The 22,196-nt window shown below is 39.2% G+C and overlaps 2 protein-coding genes and 1 non-coding gene across 3 annotated transcripts; 1 reads left to right on the forward strand and 2 right to left on the reverse strand.

Moving 5' to 3' along the window:
- Positions 1 to 13: 13 nt before the first annotated feature.
- Trnap-agg (transfer RNA proline (anticodon AGG)) lies at positions 14 to 85 on the forward strand. Its single transcript has one exon. It is a non-coding gene; the product is annotated as a tRNA-Pro (tRNA).
- A 5,637-nt stretch (positions 86 to 5,722) lies between these two features.
- On the reverse strand, positions 5,723 to 6,367 carry LOC138308820 (uncharacterized). The gene has a single exon (XM_069249832.1). It carries the CDS (start codon positions 6,365 to 6,367, stop codon positions 5,723 to 5,725), a length of 645 nt encoding a protein of 214 aa, XP_069105933.1.
- A 2,216-nt stretch (positions 6,368 to 8,583) lies between these two features.
- Positions 8,584 to 16,888, reverse strand: LOC138315421 (uncharacterized). The gene is made up of 6 exons (XM_069256435.1): positions 16,733 to 16,888; positions 15,214 to 15,336; positions 14,404 to 14,550; positions 13,521 to 13,676; positions 13,139 to 13,262; positions 8,584 to 12,769 (listed from the first exon to the last, which is right to left on the reverse strand). Exons 1-6 carry the CDS (start codon positions 16,787 to 16,789, stop codon positions 12,558 to 12,560), a joined length of 819 nt encoding a protein of 272 aa, XP_069112536.1. The 5' UTR covers positions 16,790 to 16,888; the 3' UTR covers positions 8,584 to 12,557.
- Between the last annotated feature and the right edge of the window lie 5,308 nt (positions 16,889 to 22,196).

Genomic DNA, 22,196 nt, shown 5'->3' on the forward strand with positions numbered 1-22,196 from the left:
TCCTCGTTTGCATGGCTCGTTGGTCTAGGGGTATGATTCTCGCTTAGGGTGCGAGAGGTCCCGGGTTCGAATCCCGGACGAGCCCCACTTTTGCATTATTTTAATTATTTGTTTTCAAGTAATAACATTTGTGTACAACATACAGTATATTCAATGCATAGGATAATTCATAAAATAAATTCAGCTTTAAATTAAAAATAAATTGAAGGTTAGGCCTACTGACCAGTATTTTATGATTAGGACAAAACAAATGGACCACTTCAGTGTGAAAAGGGAATGCTGGGAAATTACGCCTTCCCTAAACCCACTCACCCAGATATATACAAAATGGGCAATTAGTAATAACCGTTTTAAAATATCAATCATACATCATTGACATAATGTGCATAAACTTAGTTTCAAAGTATTAAATTTACACATCCTTGATTAGGCAAAAAAATATATGTCTGTTTAGAGTTACATTAGCAAAAAAAGATAGGGTCAGGTCGGCATATTTTTTGTGTCTTGCACTTTAAAATAATTACCTAAACCGGAGTCTGGGATCGAAATCCTGACTTTTATTTTTTTTCGTAGAAAAGTGGAAAAAAATAGGGTCCGGGGTAAAAGAAAAGGGTCGGTCGGGTATTGTTATCAGGAAATCCATAATAATGTGGACAACTGGAAGTGAATTCGAAGTTCGGAAAATGATTTAATGAACCAACCAATTCAAATATAAATACTTTCCACTACACCAACGAACCAATTCAAATGTCAACACTTTCCATTTCACCAATTAACCATTCAAATGTGAACACTTTCTGCTACACCAATGAACCAATTCAAATATCAAGACTTCCTCTACACTTTAGAAAAAAAAAATGTCTGTTTAGGGTTACCCGACCGACCCTTTTTTTTACCCCCGACCCTATTTTGTTTCCACTTTTCTACGATTTTTTTTTCTAAGTCGGGATTTCGATCTCAAACTTCGGTTACGGCCATCATTTTAGAATGAAAGGCACTCAAAAAAAAATAATAATAATCCCGACCGACCGACCGACCCTATTTTTTTTTTTTTTTTTTTTTTTTTGCCAATGTAACCCTAAACAAACATTTTTTTTGGCCAATATGAACCAATTTAATATCAACGCCTTCCACTACACCAATGAAGCATTTCAAATGTCAACACTTTCTACTACACCAATGAAGCAATTCAAATTTCAACACTTTCTACTACACCAATGAAGCAATTCAAATGTCAACACTTTCTACTACACCAATGAAGCAATTCAAATGTCAACACTTTCTACTACACCAATGAAGCAATTCAAATTTCAACACTTTCTACTACACCAATGAAGCAATTCAAATGTCAACACTTTCTACTACACCAATGAAGCAATTCAAATGTCAACACTTTCTACTACACCAATGAAGCAATTCAAATGTCAACACTTTCTACTACACCAATGAAGCAATTCAAATGTCAACACTTTCTACTACACCAATGAAGCAATTCAAATTTCAACACTTTCTACTACACCAATGAAGCAATTCAAATGTCAACACTTTCTACTACACCAATGAAGCAATTCAAATGTCAACACTTTCTACTACACCAATGAAGCATTTCAAATGTCAACACTTTCTACTACGCCAATAAATCGATTCAAATGTCAACACTTTCCATTACACCAATGATCCAATTTAAAAATGAACACTTTCTACTACACTAATGAACCAATTTAAATATGAACACTTTCTACTACACCAATGAATTAATTGAAATGTCAACACTTTCCACCTAACCATTTCCAATGTCAACACTTTTCAACTAAACCAATGAACCAATTCACATATCAACACTTTCTACTACACCAATGAACCACTTCAAATATAAACGCTTTTCCACTACACCAATGAACCAATTTTAATATCAACACTTTACGCTAAACCAATGAACCAATTTGAACATGAACACTTTCTACTGCACCAATTAACCAATTCAAATATAAACACTTTTCCTGCTACACCAATGATTCAATTCAAATGTCAACACTTTCTACTACGCCAATGAACCAATTGAAATGTCAATTTTTTTCCACTAAACCAAACAAGAGGCCTAAGGGCCTTAACGGTCATCTGACTATCTTGGCAATAATCATATAGGAAATTAATTAGATATAGTGTCATGGTAGCCATCTTCGATTTGGGATCAACCAGAGATGTAACAACACTTTGTCGGGACCATGTCAGGATCATTTCATGCAAGTTTCAGCCAAATCGCGCCGGTAGAACTTGGGAAGAAATTCAAAATGTGTTTTCAAGATGGCGGCTGTGGCGGCCATCCTGGATTTAGGATCGACCCGAATAATAACATTTTGTCAGGACCATGTCAGGATCATTTCATGCAAGTTTTAGCCAAATTGCTCCAGTAGAACTTGAGAAGAAGTTCAAAATGTATTTTCAAGATTGCGGCTGTGGCGGCCATCTTGGATTTCGGAGCGACCCGAAAAATAACAACACTTTGTCGGGACCATGTCAGGATCATTTCATGCAAGTTTCAGCCAAATCACACTGGTAGAACTTGAGAAGAAGTTCAAAATGTGTTTTCAAGATGGCGGCTGTGGCGGCCATCTTGGATTTAGGATCGACCCGAATAATAGCATTTTGTCAGGACCATGTCAGGATCATTTCATGCAAGATTTAGCCATATTGCTCCGGTAGAACTTGATGGATGGCGGCTGTGGCGGCATAATGGTTACGGTCAATGGGGGCCATGCTGGTCAGGCCATAGACATCCTGGTGACAATCTATTGGGGTCATGCTGGTCAGGCCAAAGCCATCATGGTGAAGGTCAATGGGCATCATGCTAGTCAGGCTATAACCATCCTGGTGACGGTCAATGGGGGCCATGCTGGTCAGGCAGACATCCTGGTGACGGTCAATGGGGGCCATGCTGGTCAGGCCAGACATCCCGGTGACGGTCAATGGGGGCCATGCTGGTCAGGCCAAACATCCTGGTGAAGGTCAATGGGGGCCATGCTGGTCAGGCCAAACATCCTGGTGAAGGTCAATGGGGCTATGCTGGTCAGGCCAGACATCATGATGAATGTCAATGGGGCCATGCTGGTCAGGCCAGACATCATGATGAAGGTCAATGGGCGCCATGCTGGTCGGGCCAGACATCCTGGTGAAGGTCAATGGGGGCCATGCTGGTCGGGCCAGACATCCTGGTGAAGCTCAATGGGAGCCATGCTGGTCAAATCTTAGAAATCATGGTGAAGATCAATAGGGCCCTGCTGGTCAGGCAATAGATATCCTGCTGAAGGATAATGGCTGCCATGGTGGTCAGCCACACATCCTGCTGAGGGTCAATGTTGGCGCTACTGGGCAGGCCATAGACATCCTGTTGAAGGTCAATGTTGGCGCTGCTGGGCAGGCCATAGACATCCTTGTGAAGGTCAATAGAGGCCGTTCTGGTCAGGCCCTAGACATCCTGGTGAAAGTCAATGGAGGCCATGCTGATCAGGCCATATACATCATGGTGACGGACAATGTGGGCCGTGCTAGTCAGGCGATACACATTCTGGTGAAGGTCAATTAGGGCCATGCTGGTCAGGCCAGACATCCTGGCGACGGTCAATGGGGGTCATGCTAGTCAGGCTATAACCATCCTGGTGAAGGTCAATGGGGGTCATGCTGGTCAGGCCAGACATCCTGGTGACGGTCAATGGGGGCCATGCTGGTCAGGCCAGACATCCTGGTGAAGGTCAATGGGGCCATGCTGGTCAGGCCAGACATCCTGGTGACGGTCAATGGGGGCCATGCTGGTCAGGCCAAACATCCTGGTGAAGGTCAATGGGGGCCATGCTGGTCAGGGTAAACATCCTGGTGAAGGTCAATGGGGGCCATGCTGGTCAGGCCATACACATTCTGGTGAAGGTCAATTAGGGCCATGCTGGTCAGGCCAGACATCCTGGCGACGGTCAATGGGGGTCATGCTGGTCAGGCCAGACATCCTGGTGACGGTCAATGGGGGCCATGCTGGTCAGGCCAGACATCCTGGTGAAGGTCAATGGGGCCATGTTGGTCAGGCCAGACATCCTGGTGACGGTCAATGGGGGCCATGCTGGTCAGGCCAAACATCCTGGTGAAGGTCAATGGGGGCCATGCTGGTCAGGCCAAACATCCTGGTGAAGGTCAATGGGGGCCATGCTGGTCAGGCCAGACATCCTGGTGACGGTCAATGGGGGCCATGCTGGCCAGGCCAAACATCCTGGTGAATGTCAATGGGGCTATGCTGGTCAGGCCAGACATCATGATGAATGTCAATGGGGCCATGCTGGTCAGGCCAGACATCATGATGAAGGTCAATGGGCGCCATGCTGGTCGGGCCAGACATCCTGGTGAAGGTCAATGGGGGCCATGCTGGTCGGGCCAGACATCCTGGTGAAGCTCAATGGGAGCCATGCTGGTCAAATCTTAGAAATCATGGTGAAGATCAATGGGGCCCTGCTGGTCAGGCAATAAATATCCTGCTGAAGGTCAATGGCTGCCATGGTGGTCAGCCACACATCCTGCTGAGGGTCAATGTTGGCGCTGCTGGGCAGGCCATAGACATCCTGGTGAAGGTCAATGTTGGCGCTGCTGGGCAGGCCATAGACATCCTTGTGAAGGTCAATAGAGGCCGTTCTGGTTAGGCCCTAGACATCCTGGTGAAAGTCAATGGAGGCCATGCTGATCAGGCCATATACATCATGGTGACGGTCAATGTGGGCCATGCTAGTCAGGCCATACACATTCTGGTGAAGGTCAATTAGGGCCATGCTGGTCAGGCCAGACATCCTGGCGACGGTCAATGGGGGTCATGCTGGTCAGTCTGTAGACATCACGATGAAGGTCAATGGGCGCCATGCTGGTCGGGCCAGACATCCTGGTGAAGGTCAATGGGGGCCATGCTGGTCGGGCCAGACATCCTGGTGAAGCTCAATGGGAGCCATGCTGGTCAAATCTTAGAAATCATGGTGAAGATCAATGGGGCCCTGCTGGTCAGGCTATAGACATCCTGGTGAATGTCAATGTGCGCCCTGCTGGTCAGGCCATAGACATCCTGATGAAGGTCATTGGTGGCCATGCTGATCAGGTTATAGACATCCTTGTAAAGGTTAATAGGGGCCTTGCTGGTCTGGATATAGACATCCTTGTGAAGGTTAATGGGGGCCATGCTGCTCAGGCCATAGACATCCTGGTGAAGGTCAATGAGGCCCTGCTGGTCAGGCAATAGATATCCTGCTGAAGGATAATGGCTGCCATGGTGGTCAGCCACACATCCTGCTGAGGGTCAATGTTGGTGCTGCTGGGCACAGCCATAGACATCCTGGTGAAGGTCAATGTTGGCGTTGCTGGGCAGGCCATAGACATCTTGGTGAAGGTCAATGTGCGCCCTGCTGGTCAGGCTATAGACATCCTGGTGAATGTCAATGTGCGCCCTGCTGGTCAGGCCATAGACATCCTGATGAAGGTCATTGGTGGCCATGCTGATCAGGTTATAGACATCCTTGTAAAGGTTAATAGGGGCCTTGCTGGTCTGGATATAGACATCCTGGTGAAGGTTAATGGGGGCCATGCTGCTCAGGCCATAGACATCCTGGTGAAGGTCAATGGGGCCCTGCTGGTCAGGCAATAGATATCCTGCTGAAGGATAATGGCTGCCATGGTGGTCAGCCACACATCCTGCTGAGGGTCAATGTTGGTGCTGCTGGGCACAGCCATAGACATCCTGGTGAAGGTCAATGTTGGCGTTGCTGGGCAGGCCATAGACATCTTGGTGAAGGTCAACGGGGGCCCTGCTGGTCAGATTATAGACATCCTGGTGAATGTCAATGTGCGCCCTGCTGGTCAGGCCATAGACATCCTGATGAAGGTCAATTGGGGCCCTGCTGGTCAGGTCATAGACATCCTGGTGAATGTCAATGTGCGCCCTGCTGGTCAGGCCATAGACATCCTGGTGAAGGTCAATTGAGGCCCTGCTGGTCAGGCCATTGACATCCTGGTGAAGGTCAATTGGGGCCCTGCTGATCAGGCTATAGACATCCTGGTGAATGTCAATGTGCGCCCTGCTGGTCAGGTCATAGACATCCTGGTGAAGGTCAATGGGGGCCCTGCTGGTCAGGCCATAGACATCCTGGTGAAGGTCAATGTTGGCCCTGCTGGTCAGGCTATAGACATCCTGGTGAATGTCAATGTGCGCCCTGCTGGTCAGGCTATAGACATCCTGATGAAGGTCATTGGTGGCCATGCTGATCAGGTTATAGACATCCTTGTAAAGGTTAATAGGGGCCTTGCTGGTCTGGATATAGACATCCTGGTGAAGGTTAATGGGGGCCATGCTGCTCAGGCCATAGACATCCTGGTGAAGGTCAATGAGGCCCTGCTGGTCAGGCAATAGATATCCTGCTGAAGGATAATGGCTGCCATGGTGGTCAGCCACACATCCTGCTGAGGGTCAATGTTGGTGCTGCTGGGCACAGCCATAGACATCCTGGTGAAGGTCAATGTTGGCGCTGCTGGGCAGGCCATAGACATCTTGGTGAAGGTCAACGGGGGCCCTGCTGGTCAGATTATAGACATCCTGGTGAATGTCAATTTGCGCCCTGCTGGTCAGGCCCTAGCCATCCTGATGAAGGTCAATTGGGGCCCTGCTGGTCAGGTCATAGACATCCTGGTGAATGTCAATGTACGCCCTGCTGGTCAGGCCATAGACATCCTGGTGAAGGTCAATTGAGGCCCTGCTGGTCAGGCCATTGACATCCTGGTGAAGGTCAATTGGGGCCCTGCTGATCAGGCCATAGACATCCTGGTGAAGGCCAATGTTGGCGCTGCTGGGCAGGCTATATACATCCTGGTGAAGGTCAATGTGCGCCCTGCTGGTCAGGCTATAGACATCCTGGTGAATGTCAATGTGCGCCCGCTGGTCAGGCCATAGACATCCTGATGAAGGTCATTGGTGGCCATGCTGATCAGGTTATAGACATCCTTGTAAAGGTTAATAAGGGCCTTGCTGGTCTGGATATAGACATCCTGGTGAAGGTTAATGGGGGCTATGCTGGTCAAGCCATAGACATCCTGGTGAAGGTCAATGAAGGCCATGCTGGTCAAGCCATAGACATCCTGGTGATGGTCAATGTGTGCCATGCTTGTCAGGCCATTGACATCATGGTGAAGGTCAATTGAGGCCATGCTAGTCAGGCCATGGACATCCTAATGAAGGTCAATACGGGAGATGCTGGTAAGGCCATAGATATCCTTGTTAAGGTCAATGGAGGCCATGCTGGTCAGGCCATTGACATCCTGGTGAAGGTCAATGGGGGCCATGCTGCTCAGGCCAGACATCCTGGTGAAGGTCAATGGGGGCCATGCTGCTCAGGCCATAGACATCCTGGTAGAGGTCGATGTGGAACCTGCTGGACAGGCCATAGACATCCTGGCGAAGGTCAATGGGGGCCATGCTGGTCAAGCCATAGACATCCTGGTGAAGGTCAATGGGGGCCATGCTTGTCAGGCCATGGACATCCTAATGAAGGTCAATACGGGAGATGCTGGTAAGGCCATAGATATCCTTGTTAAGGTCAATGGCGGCCATGCTGGTCAGGCCATTGACATCCTGGTGAAGGTCAATGGGGGCCATGCTGCTCAGGCCAGACATCCTGGTGAAGGTCAATGGGGCGATGCTGGTCAGGCCATAGACATCATGGTGAAGGTCAATGGAGGCCATGCTGCTCAGGCCATTGACATCCTGGTGAAGGTCAATGGAGGCCATGCTACTCAGGCCAGACATCCTGGTGAAGGTCAATGTGGGCCATGCTGGTCAGGCCATAGACATCATGGTGAAGGTCAATGGAGGCCATGCTGGTCAGGCCATAGACATCCTGGTGAAGGTCAATGGGGGCCATGCTGCTCAGGCCAGACATCCTGGTGAAGGTCAATGGGGGCCATGCTGGTCAGGCCATAGACATCCTGGTGAAGGTCAATGTGGGCCATGCTGGTCAGGCCAGACATCCTGGTGAAGGTCAATGGGGGCCATGCTGGTCAGGCCATAGACATCCTGGTGAAGGTCAATGCTGCTCAGGCCATAGACATCCTGGTAGAGGTCGATGTGGAACCTGCTGGTCAGGCCATAGACATCCTGGCGAAGGTCAATGGGGGCCATGCTGGTCAAGCCATAGACATCCTGGTGAAGGTCAATGGGGGCCATGCTGGTCAGGCTATTGACATCATGGCAAAGGTCAATGGGGGCCATGCTGCTCAGGCCAGATATCCTGGTGAAGGTCAATGGGGGCCATGCTGGTCAGGCTATTGACATCATGGCAAAGGTCAATGGGGGCCATGCTGCTCAGGCCAGACATCCTGGTGAAGGTCAATGTGGGCCATGCTGGTCAGGCTATTGACATCCTGGTGAAGGTCAATGTGGGCCATGCTGGTCAGGCCATAGACATCCTGGTGAAGGTCAATGGGGGCCATGCTGCTCAGGCCAGACATCCTGGTGAGGGTCAATGGGGACCAGTTAGACCAATTAGATGTTAACACAAAAACAATACAGAGGAATTATTTTCTAAATAATTTTAATTTCATTCACTTACAAAATCAGTCATGTTTGATAAAATATTTTAACCAAAATGAGACTACATTTTAATGGGTAACAACACATTTCACAAAATCTGCTGACACAAAGTACTGGAAACACAGGGAGATAAATAAAATAGTCAATTACTGAATTTATTAAATCTTATAGTATTATATACTTTAAATAAAATAACAAATACTTTATCCATTACATATAACTTAACAAATTTATAAGGCTGCTCCTTTCAAATTAAGGTTAGCCTATATTAGAAAATGATGAGAATGATTAAAATAGTCCATACTTAAAGCTTTATAATGTATATGGATTTTATATAAAACAGTGATTTATATCACAGATACCAATTTCTTCTACAACTAGTTAAAATTTCTAGAAAAACAAGTAAAACTTTCTTACATCTACCTAGTTAATTTGTCTTCAATTAATATGTTACAATTGAAGTAAACTTTTAACAATACATGTACGCAGTGTAAATAGTCAGTAACAGGAGTTTACTTTTAACTACAAAAACGGACAAGAAATTGCCTCAATCACACTAAACATGTGTACATTATACAAAGTATACCGGAAGTTTGTTGTACTGGGATCCTTGTTATTGGATAAATAACTTAAATATGCTCCACTGCTGACAAATGATGTTTTTTCATTATCAAAAACAGGAGCAGACGATTTAGTATTTTTCTTCAGCTACAAGTTACATACTTTACACCATCACCACCATTGAAATGTTTGAGCTTCTAATTTTACTTCAAGGTAAAAATATGAAAAATAATTAATTGCATCCCGGCACTATATCTTATATGGAATGAAGTACTGATTGTGCATGCACCAAAGGCAAAATGAATTATTTTATATTATTTTTTGTGTTGATTGGACAGATACATACACGATTACACGCCAATCATTGTTCAAATGATGAATATCATTTATGCTCTGTCCGCGATGGAGCATCTTTAAGAGTAAAATCTAAAATCATGGTTCCTCACTGGTAACAAATCTGGCCTAGTCACACAATAGTTGTCCCATTCTTATGTTCAAAGCTACTAAAATTGATTTAAAATAATTTTACGATACTTTATATACACTAATGTTAACACATAGAAAATGATGATATAAAAATTCAGTATGAAAATAAAACATCACTGTATCATATTCCAAGTATGAATACAATGACTTCTCGTATCTACGACCAGCACATGTATTCCCAGATCATAAAATGTCCTCTCTCCCAAAATGATGGACATCCACACAATAAATGCATTTATGGATGACAAAAACATATCCAATGAAAAATGGATTTTCTTTCTTAAAAGATGAATGATGGCAGTGTTATTTGTAAGTCTTGGTGTTACTTACTGAATTAGATAAACAACCATTACTGTTTCTTACGTTAAACATATTGAAACATTGATAATTTAACCTGCTGTTACAGAATAAACGAAGATCACTGTATACACTCAATCACATGTCTCACAAAACTCTCAACATCGTGATTGACTTAATAATCAAAAGTCTTTAATCATTTCAAGATAACATGATTCGAAATATATTCAATGATCAATTATGTAACAATATATCTAAAACTCTGATAATAATCAAACATTTTGGCATGTTTTAAAAACAAACATCACTACTGAAATAGAAGTCCACACTTACGAAGCAGGTTGGGACCTACAAAAGTTATTTATCCAATTAAGACCTTAACAATCAAGCTTAAAGTTCATAATACAAAATTTCTGCAAAAGATGTTAATAATTAAAGGCATCTACATACGTATTTGATCTAAAATTGTGCATTTTTCAGTAATTTTAAATAATACATGCAAATGATGACACAAATATATGCAGATATATATTGGCATTTATATGAAAATAGTTGAAAAAAACAGTCAATGTTTTCTTTTCATACAATAAAAATGCAAACTTGAATAAAGCAAAGATATAGTTGAAGGATGACAATAAACTACTACATACAATAACTACTGATTACGCTTTCTGATTGTGTGTACAATTAAACACGAGCTCGTTAATTAAACAATTTGACTTTCAAACATTTACTCCTCCTCTAATTACTACTTTTATCTTTAAACAGTCTTGATTGGTCAATTGCCTGTTTAAGTTTATAATAAAAAAATTAAGGAGAAGATGACATCATCAAGAATAAATTTAATGACTCTTTTACTGTTTATTCAAACAAATTTAACGTTTTCCCCATAAAAACAAGTTAAGATATTAACTTTCCTATAATAGAAATTAAACATAAAGTACCTATCCTTAGAAGTTAGAAAGGTATTACTTTGCAATCACAACACTTGTCATGTGTAAGAATGTATGAATCAAAAAATAAAACCCCAGAGAACTGCTACAACATTTAATTTGATTTAGTACAGGAGAAATTTAACTGTGAAAAATAAAATCTTCAGATTAACTTTGCACAACCAAACAAACAAGGTACATAATTCAATGTACTGATCATGTATATAACTAAACATAAAAAGCATATCACATTTAGCAAATAACCATAAAAATGTTATTCAGCACAGAAAAAAAACCTATATTAGATTAAGATCGAAATATGATTCATGTCTGAATATCTTTCATAGTAAAGAGTCTCTTAATATTACTTATACCGGGAATATTGATCATTCTTCTGATCCCTTTATCATTTTTGAAACAACAGTTGGCGTAGATATACACCTTTATAAGTTAGTTATGAAAACTCATTCAATATTAACTTCAATTTAAGAAAAATTACTGTGTGAAACAATTGCTAATATATATAAGGTATATTATGTTCTGAACTTATTTTAAAGTGAATAGTCGGGCAAAAAAAATCAGTCTAAATGCGTTCATCGGCCTTCCAAAAGTTCTCACATGTTACTACGACGGCCAAGTTCTGCTTACGTTTCCCAGTTCTGACCATTAAAGTAAAGGAAAGTTGAAAGCATTGAAAGTGAGGCTGCGTGTAAATGTAACCACGGACATAGTCAGCCGGGAGGACGTTTTAGGATTCCTATACTTTAAATTAATTTGTTCGTACGCAGACAGATTTTGGCGAGAGATTTTATTTTTCTATTTCATAAGAAATTATACTGGATACATTCACACCATTTTTACCGACTTTAGCCATCCTTGCCCGACTGTTCACTTTAAATAATATTCATGGAAAATATGCACAAAACAAAAATAACAAAAAACAGGAAATGTGAAACATTTTATGATTATTTCATGCAAAAAATTGCTGCCATTAAAACAAGAACTCCCATTCATGACCCATGTCAATGCAGAATCAAATTATTTCACATCCCTTAATTAACTAGGTAGCTCTGTCAGAAATTGCACTTTTATCATTACTAAGTGGTTATTGTACTGTAAACTGTATTTCTCTGACTTTTATGTGTAGGTATAGTCACCTTACAAATGGGTTGACTTTCATTTTCAAGGGTAAAAAAAAATTAATGTCTTTTTTATATGATTTTGATCAATGTTTTCAGATATAGCACTAGATGAATTTGAAATTATGTATCTGATCATGAACATGGTCAGACACAACCAATCACATATCTAGTAAAACGTCTATTGTGAAAAAAATACATTTAAAATGAATTCTATGAGATATAAAACTTTTAAGACATGTAGGATTCTTACATAAGTATGTGTGTGAAGGTGTGACTCAGAATAATGGAATATAAATATTAACGTGTACAGAAACCTGGTGTTATTCCTGTAATTGAAAAACCGTCACTACACATTCAATCTAGTTTAAAATCTTACACAAACACAAATTCTACTGGTACAATTCTCCCAGCTACACAAACTCGCATATATCCTGGGGATTTCACATATACAGAAGGAAATATCAAGAATATGGTTTAATAAAAGATAATCTTTTCTACAACATCAGATGATTGATGTGATGACATGTCAGATGTAAATGTTTATTCATCGTCTTCTTCTTCTTCCTCTTCATCAGCTTCTACAATTTTTTGAGCTGCAGCTTTCTTTGATTTTCTACCTCGTTTTAAAAACTCTTTTCCATCTTTGGCAGTCTGCTGCATGGTTCCAGCGCGTTTCATTGCTGGTTTAGGATTCGACTGGGATCGTGTTCTTCTACCTTCGTTTACGTTGATATCGGGCACAACATAAGCCGCTGTCAAGTGGAAATAATTCACATTGAATGAAAAAAACACCAAAGCTTGGACGTACCTTATGTGCTATAAACAGCTATTCTGCACTGGTATATTATAAAGTTATCTGCCCATGGAAGTAGGTATTGATTGTGACATGGGTATGTGAGTATATATTAAGTTTTATTTACGAAATAATCAAGCCATGATTATTACTTACTAATACAGGCAGATAATTCTGTTATATGCAAAGACAATATTGAAGAAGTAACATGCTCACTAAACAATCTAAAATTTTGTAGATGAACAATTGATTGTATTCCTAAACTAGACAATCAGAGAATCATTTTATTGATCATGATGATCAAAGTTAACCACAACCTTAACCTTACCTTCTCCTATTGTCTTGGCGATAGAAGTCGTTTTCTTTGGAGTTCCAGCGGTCTGTTTCAAGGCTTTAGATTCTGACCTTGTGTCTCCTAGCTTGTCTTTACCAATGTAATATGCCTTAGCCTCCTGTTAAACAATAGATGTAACCCAGAAGACCAGAATTAACAACAGATCAAAAGGACAGTAAACGTCAGGGTGTAAAATGATAAATACTTTTAAGAAAATTAACAACAGTTGTCAAAATGTCTTTTTATCCACTTTCCACTTCCAGTAAGCTAATGCAATATTAGAGGATACCTTACATTCTTTATGGCAAAGTTCAATATTAAAACTTTCACATATTTTCCCATGTTTAGTAATAAATATAAGCTGTGGTTGTCTCACCTTGGCTGTGGCGGCCATTGTTCCTTCCTTGGCCATGCGAGGTTTCTTTGTTGGAGTTGGTGGAGTTTCTTTAGAAATCTCTGCAATTTTTTTCTGTTGGCCGCGTGTCATAGCATCTGCATCTGGTTTATTTCCACCAAGAATCTGTTCAGCTTCCTACAAAATTGTTGGAATAAACTGAATAACCATACAGAACATTTCCAGAAGGTCAACAACAGTCCATATGTTTGATTTAAACATATTTTTATTGTTCAACATAACTGGGATAAGACACAAGTTACTCAAGTTCATATGTTCTAAATGGAGAATATTCATTTAATGAATGTACATTATGTTAACTTAGATGAGAGACTAAATAAATACTTTTATCTCAATTTAAATTGATACAAAGATTTCAATGACAGTTTTAAAGAAATATTGCAAAAAATAATCAATGTTTACAAAACTTAATAGGTCATTAAAGATGCTCCACCACTGCAAATGGTATTTTTCACTATCAAAAACAGGATCAGATGATTTACTTACTTTACACCATTACCTCCATTGGAAAGTTTGAGCTTCTAATTTTTACTTCAAGATAAGAATAATTGAAATAATAAATTGCATCCTGAAAAAATTCCGTGGCACTGCGCTTGCACTAAAAGCAAAATAAATTCCGTGGCACTGCGCTTGCACTAAAAGCAAAATAAATTATTTTATATTATTTTTTTGTGTTAATCAGACATTTATATACACGATTAAACACCAATTGTTCAATTGATGTGTATCATTTATGGTCTGTCCGCGGTGGAGCATCTTTAAAGTAACATGTATATTTTCATTTGACATTATTCTACTAAGGGTAGTGATTACCACGACCCCAATAGTCGACATATTTAAATACCTGAGCTGTGCCAATCATCGTTACTCCTTTAGCCATTCTGGATTTCTTGGCCGGGGGTTCTTCCTTTGCCTCCTGGATCTTCACATTTTGACCTCTTGTCTTGGCATCTTCATCAGGCTTGTCACTTCCTAATAAAGCATTGGCTTCCTGAAATAGAGGGAACACAACGTCATCAAAACAGTCCTACGCTACTGTTTTATCCAGTTAATGGCTGTTAAATCACATTATCTTTTATCAAATAATCTGCCTGATATCCAGTGATTCCGTAATATTTTAGCGTATGTTACTTGTGTAATATAACCGTGAACAATTTTCATTGACTTGACATTCGTTGTGATGTCGGAGAGAAACAATAAAATTACATCAGGTAACATGGTGTGACATCAGGATTACGAGGACGGTGGGACAAAATGGCGACCTCTGTTAGATTTTTGGAATACATTTTGACATGAAATTCTGTGTAATATAGGTTTTTATAGTTATTTGTTAAAAAGTATCTTAAATGTGTGTTCATTTCATATGAGATTTTATAAAAACTCGTCTCGAAGTTTTAATCTTTACTCGCCAAGGCTCGCAAAAACAACAAAAATTATTAAGACTCGTTTCATAAAATCTCATATGAAATGAAGATGATCACTCATGTAAGATCTTATAAATATACTAAATAGACCAGATTTCTGCTTGGAGATGAAGGGCAAGCAGTACAATGTGAAACATCTTAACCACTTAGCTATCCAGAGGTGGAAGGTTAGTGTCAGAATGACCCATGTTTAGTTTCCCCGAGTCTGACCAGCGTGTTCTGAAGATTACCTTTGCCGTTACCATCATGGTTCCATCTCGTGCCACGGTGGGTTTGTCAGGCTTCGACTCCTTCAGGCCCTGTCTCTCCAAAAGTCGGTCTTTACCCGCGGACTCCAAGTACTCAATGCCCTCCTGAAACAGAGAAATAAATATATATAACGTCACATTCATTATAAGACTCCAAGACTTGGAGTCTCCAAGTACTTGATGCCATTAGGAAACAGGAAATTAATTATTTATTAAATGTTACATTAATAATCAGTCTGAATCATACTATCTCTAAGGAAACTTCAAATTACTTTATAACTTATATTGTTCAGTCTCTCATAGGTTATAACTTTCAAATCTATAAATAGGACAATCAGTTTTAGAGTCAAAAGGGAACATAACTAATATCGGTTAAAACTGCAGACTGAGATTTAAGGATGTACTAAAAATTCTGTCATGATTGATACGCTGTTTCCGGAATACAACATCCAGTCAGTTTAGTCATGTGACTTGGGCACATTTAAAACCACATTAATGCATCCCCGAATCGGCGTATCATGTCTTTTGACCTGCAAATACTTTGCACTAATTAATGTTAGAATGTATTTTGAATATCACAACAGCAGATTGAACAGGGGCTAAAACCTTAACCAGGATGTCTGAATGTTGTAGATTTTTTTTTCATTGTTTAAAAAATACAAAATTCCTATTTGGTTTCAATGTGACACCATAAAACTGGTAAAGGATACCTGCTTAATATTTTATTTAATTCATAATGAAAAAGTATTCAGTGGCAGTACAATGGAGTTAATACTTGTAAGTCTTGGAATTCTATGGTGTGTATTGTAAATAAATGTAACTATTTTAATAGAATATATATTAATTTTGTTTGGGAGAAATGATGCTTTGTTTATATACAATAATTAGAGGTGTCATAGTAAATAATATCTGCAACGTCAGCACGACATGACGGGTATTAATTGGTCAGAGTGTACACGTGCCCGAGCTTGTTCGCACACATGTCAACACACATGGGAAAACCCACCCACTTGTGTTTAGCCAGCCAGCAAGTTACATATATATTCCGATTGGAAGTCGACCAAGCGTTACGAAATGACAGTGCATAAAAAGTACGTGTCGATGTTAACTGATGTCAGGAGATTACATCAGTGAGCAGACAACTCCTGATTCCATTTCCTTTACTGCCAAGACGCTAAAAATACTCCCTTACCTATTTTGACCTTTGCTAATTCCGTCAGCCATCTTGAAAATCCTTCGGTAGCGATACAATAAATTATGGACTATTTCACAACAATATGACTTGTCCACAACGTAAGCTATTGCAAATCCTTACATATAAGTATCTTACTAAAATCTGATATATTAACGCTCATAAAAATGGTTAGTCTGTGCAAAATAATTTCATTTTCGAGCGACTAAACCTCGCGAAGTAATGTCCGAAATACATTGCAGATCTGGTCGAAACACCCCAAATTCAACTAAGAATTATATTAGTGCATCTGTCCCGATTTTTTCCTACCTTGGCAGTAACCTGCATGGTACCATCCCGCGCCAAACTGCTTTTCGTATCGGCCATTTCGAAGTGTTGCTTTGTTAAACGATGGAGTTGAAAACCTCTAGTTCGCTGTCACTTCTTCACATGTAGTGCTGAGTCGGCGATGGAAGGCGTGGTCACGTGGTAAGCAACGGACAATTTCATTGGTCGTCCAAAACGAGATTGGTCTAAACCGGGAAAATGAAAATAGACACAACATGTGCTTGTGTTTTGGTAACAAAATTGTTTGTTTTCTTTATGTTTTTGACTGGTATATCCCTAGATCTCGCTTAAACCGTAAATCTCTGAGATAGTAATTACTTTCAACCTATCGTAGCACTTTGGTTACACCTTAATACACACATATATATTGTCATTTGAGAAATTATCACAAATTTAACCAAGGACGTATAGACTACTTTAAAATCTTTAATTTAACAGCTATGCATTTTCCCATTTTGATTTTAGTCTAAATTAGTTTTTATTTGGCACCTTCAAATCTACAAATAAATGCCGTCATGAAGTAGCGTTATTTATCATTTTGTGTAGTGTTCGTTCTTCATTGGCTAAATTAATGTGTGAGAAATTTGTACATTGTAGTTTTGGACATTTTCATTTTCACTGTAATTATGGCTATTTGATGTTTTTACCTTGTATATATATTTCTTTCTTCAATGTCTTTTAATAAAGTTTCTATTAAGGACATGGTTTAATTATTGAAACTGTTCTAGATGTTTGGGCTAAATGTAATTAATTTGGATGATTTACTTAAAGATAAAATATTGCATGATGACGAAACATGTCAAAATGATTGAAATACAACATGTACATGTATTTGATCCAGCATGTACATATATGTATTGTTTAATTTTTTGAGAAATTATCATATTTTTTTTTATTTTTATTTATTTATTCGGTTTTTTTTTTTTTGCTGTAAATATTTACTAGGTTCGTGGTAATTAAAATATTAGCATTAATGTGTGAAATAATGCACATTTGTATTCTTATTTCTACATTTAATGGTGATTTGAGCACTTTCATTTTTTACTCTAAAATATTGAAAAATAACAAATATTTAAACAAAAATGTAAGCACACGGACCCCAATTTTTTCTGTCTGGTTTAGAAAGAGCAATTACATTTAACCTATTGATATGCAAAATATTTACAAAGTTTAAAACCTGAACATTTTTCTATGAAGGGTTAAATTTGGCAAAAATGACTGAAAATTGTGCATTTTCTAGCATACAAGGTAGGGGTAGCATATGGTGTAACTCTGAGAAAAACTGGTTTATTTTTAAAGCAGACCACTAGAAAATAAATTCTGCAAAAATCTATACATGTCAAACGACTCATAAGGAAATTATGGCTTTTATCTCTAGTCTATGTGGTCAAAATGGCAAAATTCCAGTAAAATTCAATATTTTGTCAATTAGGTATCTTTGAGTTACAATAGCTCAAAAACAAACACACTGATATATGGTTTTACTTCCTTTTTTTTCTATGAAATGAACTCCTATTTCCAAAAAAACATATGAGAAAAAAAGTTTAATATAAGAAAATTTTGACTTCTCAGAGGTGTATATCCTTAACGATATATAGTCATGGAACAGGATTATTGATATTTTTTGGTGAAACAAAGCATATATGTTAATATGTAGTTAGCTTAACTTTTTTATACAGAATCCTAATTTTCAAGTTACAATTACACGCACGAGGCTCAAGCACGATCGATTTACTGTTGTTTAGACCCACATGTCTATGATTGTGACGTCATATTTTGATGTGATTTTTGTGACGTCACAATCACTGGAAGTTGGAACTTATCGACGCTCAATCGTAAATTACTAACCTTTATTTTGGTATCTTGAAACCACCTTGTTGAATTTTGATATATCAAGTGGTAGTGTGCAGATTAGCCCGAGATACTCTGGCCCTAACACCAGACTTAGACATTATGACAGATAGATGTCTGGTTTAGGGCCAGAGCGCACTAGTACTTGAAAACCTGGAATTGGCCGACACCGTTTGGTATCGGGCCAGATCATCTCCGATTCAGACTGCTTACATAACATTACCCCGAGAAGTATCACTTACCTTGGTCTTTTCATCAAGTTAATAATTTGTCTACCCATAGCAATCCATTTTATCACGCATGCGCGTTATATTATGTTAATACAATAGTTTCTTTTCCGCATCTTTCAATTTCCCTCCACGTCTTCGTCATTTTCTCATAGTATGCAAATCGCCTGTAATCTAGCCAAATTGCTATTTTTTGGTAGATATATTATTCATTTGTTAAGGGGTCGCGGTGGCCGAGTGGTTAAGATGTCCCGACATATTACCACAAGCCCTCCACCTCTGGGAAGCGGGTTCGAATCCCATGTGGGGCAGTTGCCAGGTACTGACCGCTGGTCGGTGGTTTTTCTCCGGGTACTCCGGCTTTCCTCCACCAACAAACCTGGCACGTCCTTACATGACCCTGGCTGTTAATAGGACGTAAAAATAAACAAACCAAAACTCATTTGTTAAAAAAAAACACAAGATAAGTGGCTCTTCTCGGTGGAGATGGCCTGGCCCGATACCAAACGGTGTCAGCGAATTTCACTTTTTCATGTACTAGTGCGCTCTAGCCCTAAACCAGACATCTATCTGTCATAATGTCTAAGTCTGGTGTTAGGACCAGAGTATCTCGGGCTATGTGTATATATGAAATGCTGCAAGTTGTATAGCATGCTACATTGAATTTAACATGACACATATCCGCGTATTTTACGTTTAAATTTTCATACATCACAAACATACTATTTTTGTATTTATCCACTGCTGTACGTGTGTACCTATTTAATCTGGTAACTCGCAGTTTAAGTATTTGAAAGGTTTTTATCGAAATTACTTCAAAACCCGCAATAAATAAAAAATAATCTGTTTACGCTTAATAACGGACTTGCATTAAATATACGTTACCAAAAATCTCTTTTAATTTTTACACAACTAAGAGTAAAATTAGGTCCGCAACGAACGAAAATTGTATAAGCGCAAATATGCGGGACATCATTTTCAAATGAAGCACTCTTCGCCAAATCTTATAAAAATAACAATTCTTAGCTAACTATGGTTGACTACACTTGAGGAAAAGGCTACACATAAATGTGAAGAGAAAGAAGTGAGGATCATAGTTAACAAATTGAATTGGAAAAGAAAACAGTAAGTCAACAGGATGGAAGAGCGGTACAAATGTACAGCCAACTTCAAGAGAGGAAGCCAATAAACATAATCATTTTGATCATCACAGAACTGAATGAAAGGAAGAATCGTGAAAGTAATATTATGATATACGGATCAGACGAGCGCTGCTGGAAGTAGGGAGGAAAGAGAAGAGCATGGTCATGAAATAGTGAAGGAAATATTGAAAATATTGAAAACATGCATGATCAAAGTCAATGAAGTAAAAAAAACAAAAAACGTGAAGGTCATAAGATTAGGAAGGAAAGAGAAAGGATGTTGAAAATTCTGAAGATAAACGAGAAACAGCCAGAAAGGTCTCTCTTGGCTGTTCTCGACAATGTGGAAATTGAAATGGAACCTTGTAAGAACATTGTCATTTTGAAAAGAAAAAATCCGAGACTGGATGTCATAAGGCTAAGAAATGACATGAAAAAATCAAAGAGGATAAAGGAAAAAGAAATGTGGAAATTGACCAAGAAAAGGAATGAAGGCATGAAGTCGAGGAATGCAAGTTCAAGATTCGGGCCTTGAGCCAGAAAATTTGTGAAAGTACCATCAGATACCCAATAGAGGAAATTGGACCAGTTTTAAATGTTAAAATGTAAATAGCGTTCTTGTTAAATTGAATTTTTCTGATAATTCTACAGATATGTTTAAGAAGATACCCGTGGTGTTTGGTTCCATCAAATCTGTGAAATCAAAAGAAGATTTTTTGAATTTGAAATTAATATTTTGACCCGTTTGGCCCCGCTCCTCTGGTCACTGGGGGCCAGCGAGGACCGATATGGATATGTTTAAAAGCTATATTTCAGGCTAATAATTCTAACCAAGTTGGACTCATTTCCTATGAAAATTGAGCAAAAATTGCTCATGAATGTGTTTCTCTTATGTAACTATCGTAAAGTTGACTTCCAAAGAGGAAAGAAAGACTGAGATCCCAGGGCCATGAAATTAATAAATTTTTGTAAAGGGCCTTTTGAAAGAACTTTCAATCTATGAAGGGTTTTTGGTTCCATCAAATTTGTGATTAATGATTCTAGCCAAATGTTACGTATTTCCTATGAAAATTGAGCAAATTATACTCATAAATGTGTTTTTCCTATACAAACTATTGTAAACTTAACCCCATCTCCAGGGGGAAACGTGAGAACCCAGGGTCCTGTAATTGACATTTTCTTTTGTAAAGGACTTTAAGACCTTTCTATCTAAGAAGAGTATTTGATTCTGCCACATCTGCGAGTGGCAATTTTTGAAATTTTTGTCAATTTTACCACTTTTGCCCCATCCCATAGCCATCATAAATTGTAGGAGCCATGTAATCTAAGAGGTGGATTAATCTTATGCCTTAGAAGGTTTGTGCAAAATTTCATTGAAATTCCTTCGGCAGTTTTGGAGAAGAAGTCAAACATGTAAACTGTTTACGGACATACGACGGACGACGCACGACGACGGACAAAAGGCGATTAGAATGGGTCACTTGAGACTTTGTCTCCGGTGACCTAATAATAAAAGAAAGGATAAACTAAAATGAAATAATATCCCATGTTTATTCACAAAAGCGGATGCATTAACTAACAAACTGGTTGAATTGAAAACTAGGATTTTAAGTGATGACCCAATGATAAAAGGAAATAATGGCGTTAATAAACTCCAATCACTGCGGAGCTGCACATAATGCAGGAAATGTTGAAGGGATAAGAGGATGAACACTTTAGATAAGGTCAGAATTAAAAGCACAAAAGCATAAAGTGTGTACCAGTTATAAACCAAATCAAACGGATAGGAAAATGCTGTACAATCGAGAGAATTATGATAAAAAAAATAAGAAAAAATATCGAACTAAACCGGGAATTACTTCTGGACGGAGATGTAGATGAAAATTACAATAGATCTGTAGAGAAAATATTGAATGTAACAAACAATCATATACGAATGAGGAAATTAACTGAGAAGCATTACAGACAACCATTAGATGGCAGTATTGTGAAAGTAATACATAGAAAGCATAGATGTTGGAAAATATTCATGGAAATAAAGGATAAAAACAAATACAGAAAATACACCAAAGCAAGAAATTAAGTGAAGATTTTGGTTAGGAATGGAAAGAAGAGAGTTGAAGAAAATATTGCGGAGTAGGTCGAAATAAACCCAAAGAAAGTTTGGAGGTATGCAAATTCGAAAACCAAAACTAGGACGGCGATAGCAGAACTGCATGTGAAAGA

Source organism: Argopecten irradians, chromosome 1, assembly GCF_041381155.1.
Source record: "Argopecten irradians isolate NY chromosome 1, Ai_NY, whole genome shotgun sequence".
Classification (NCBI taxonomy): domain Eukaryota; kingdom Metazoa; phylum Mollusca; class Bivalvia; order Pectinida; family Pectinidae; genus Argopecten; species Argopecten irradians.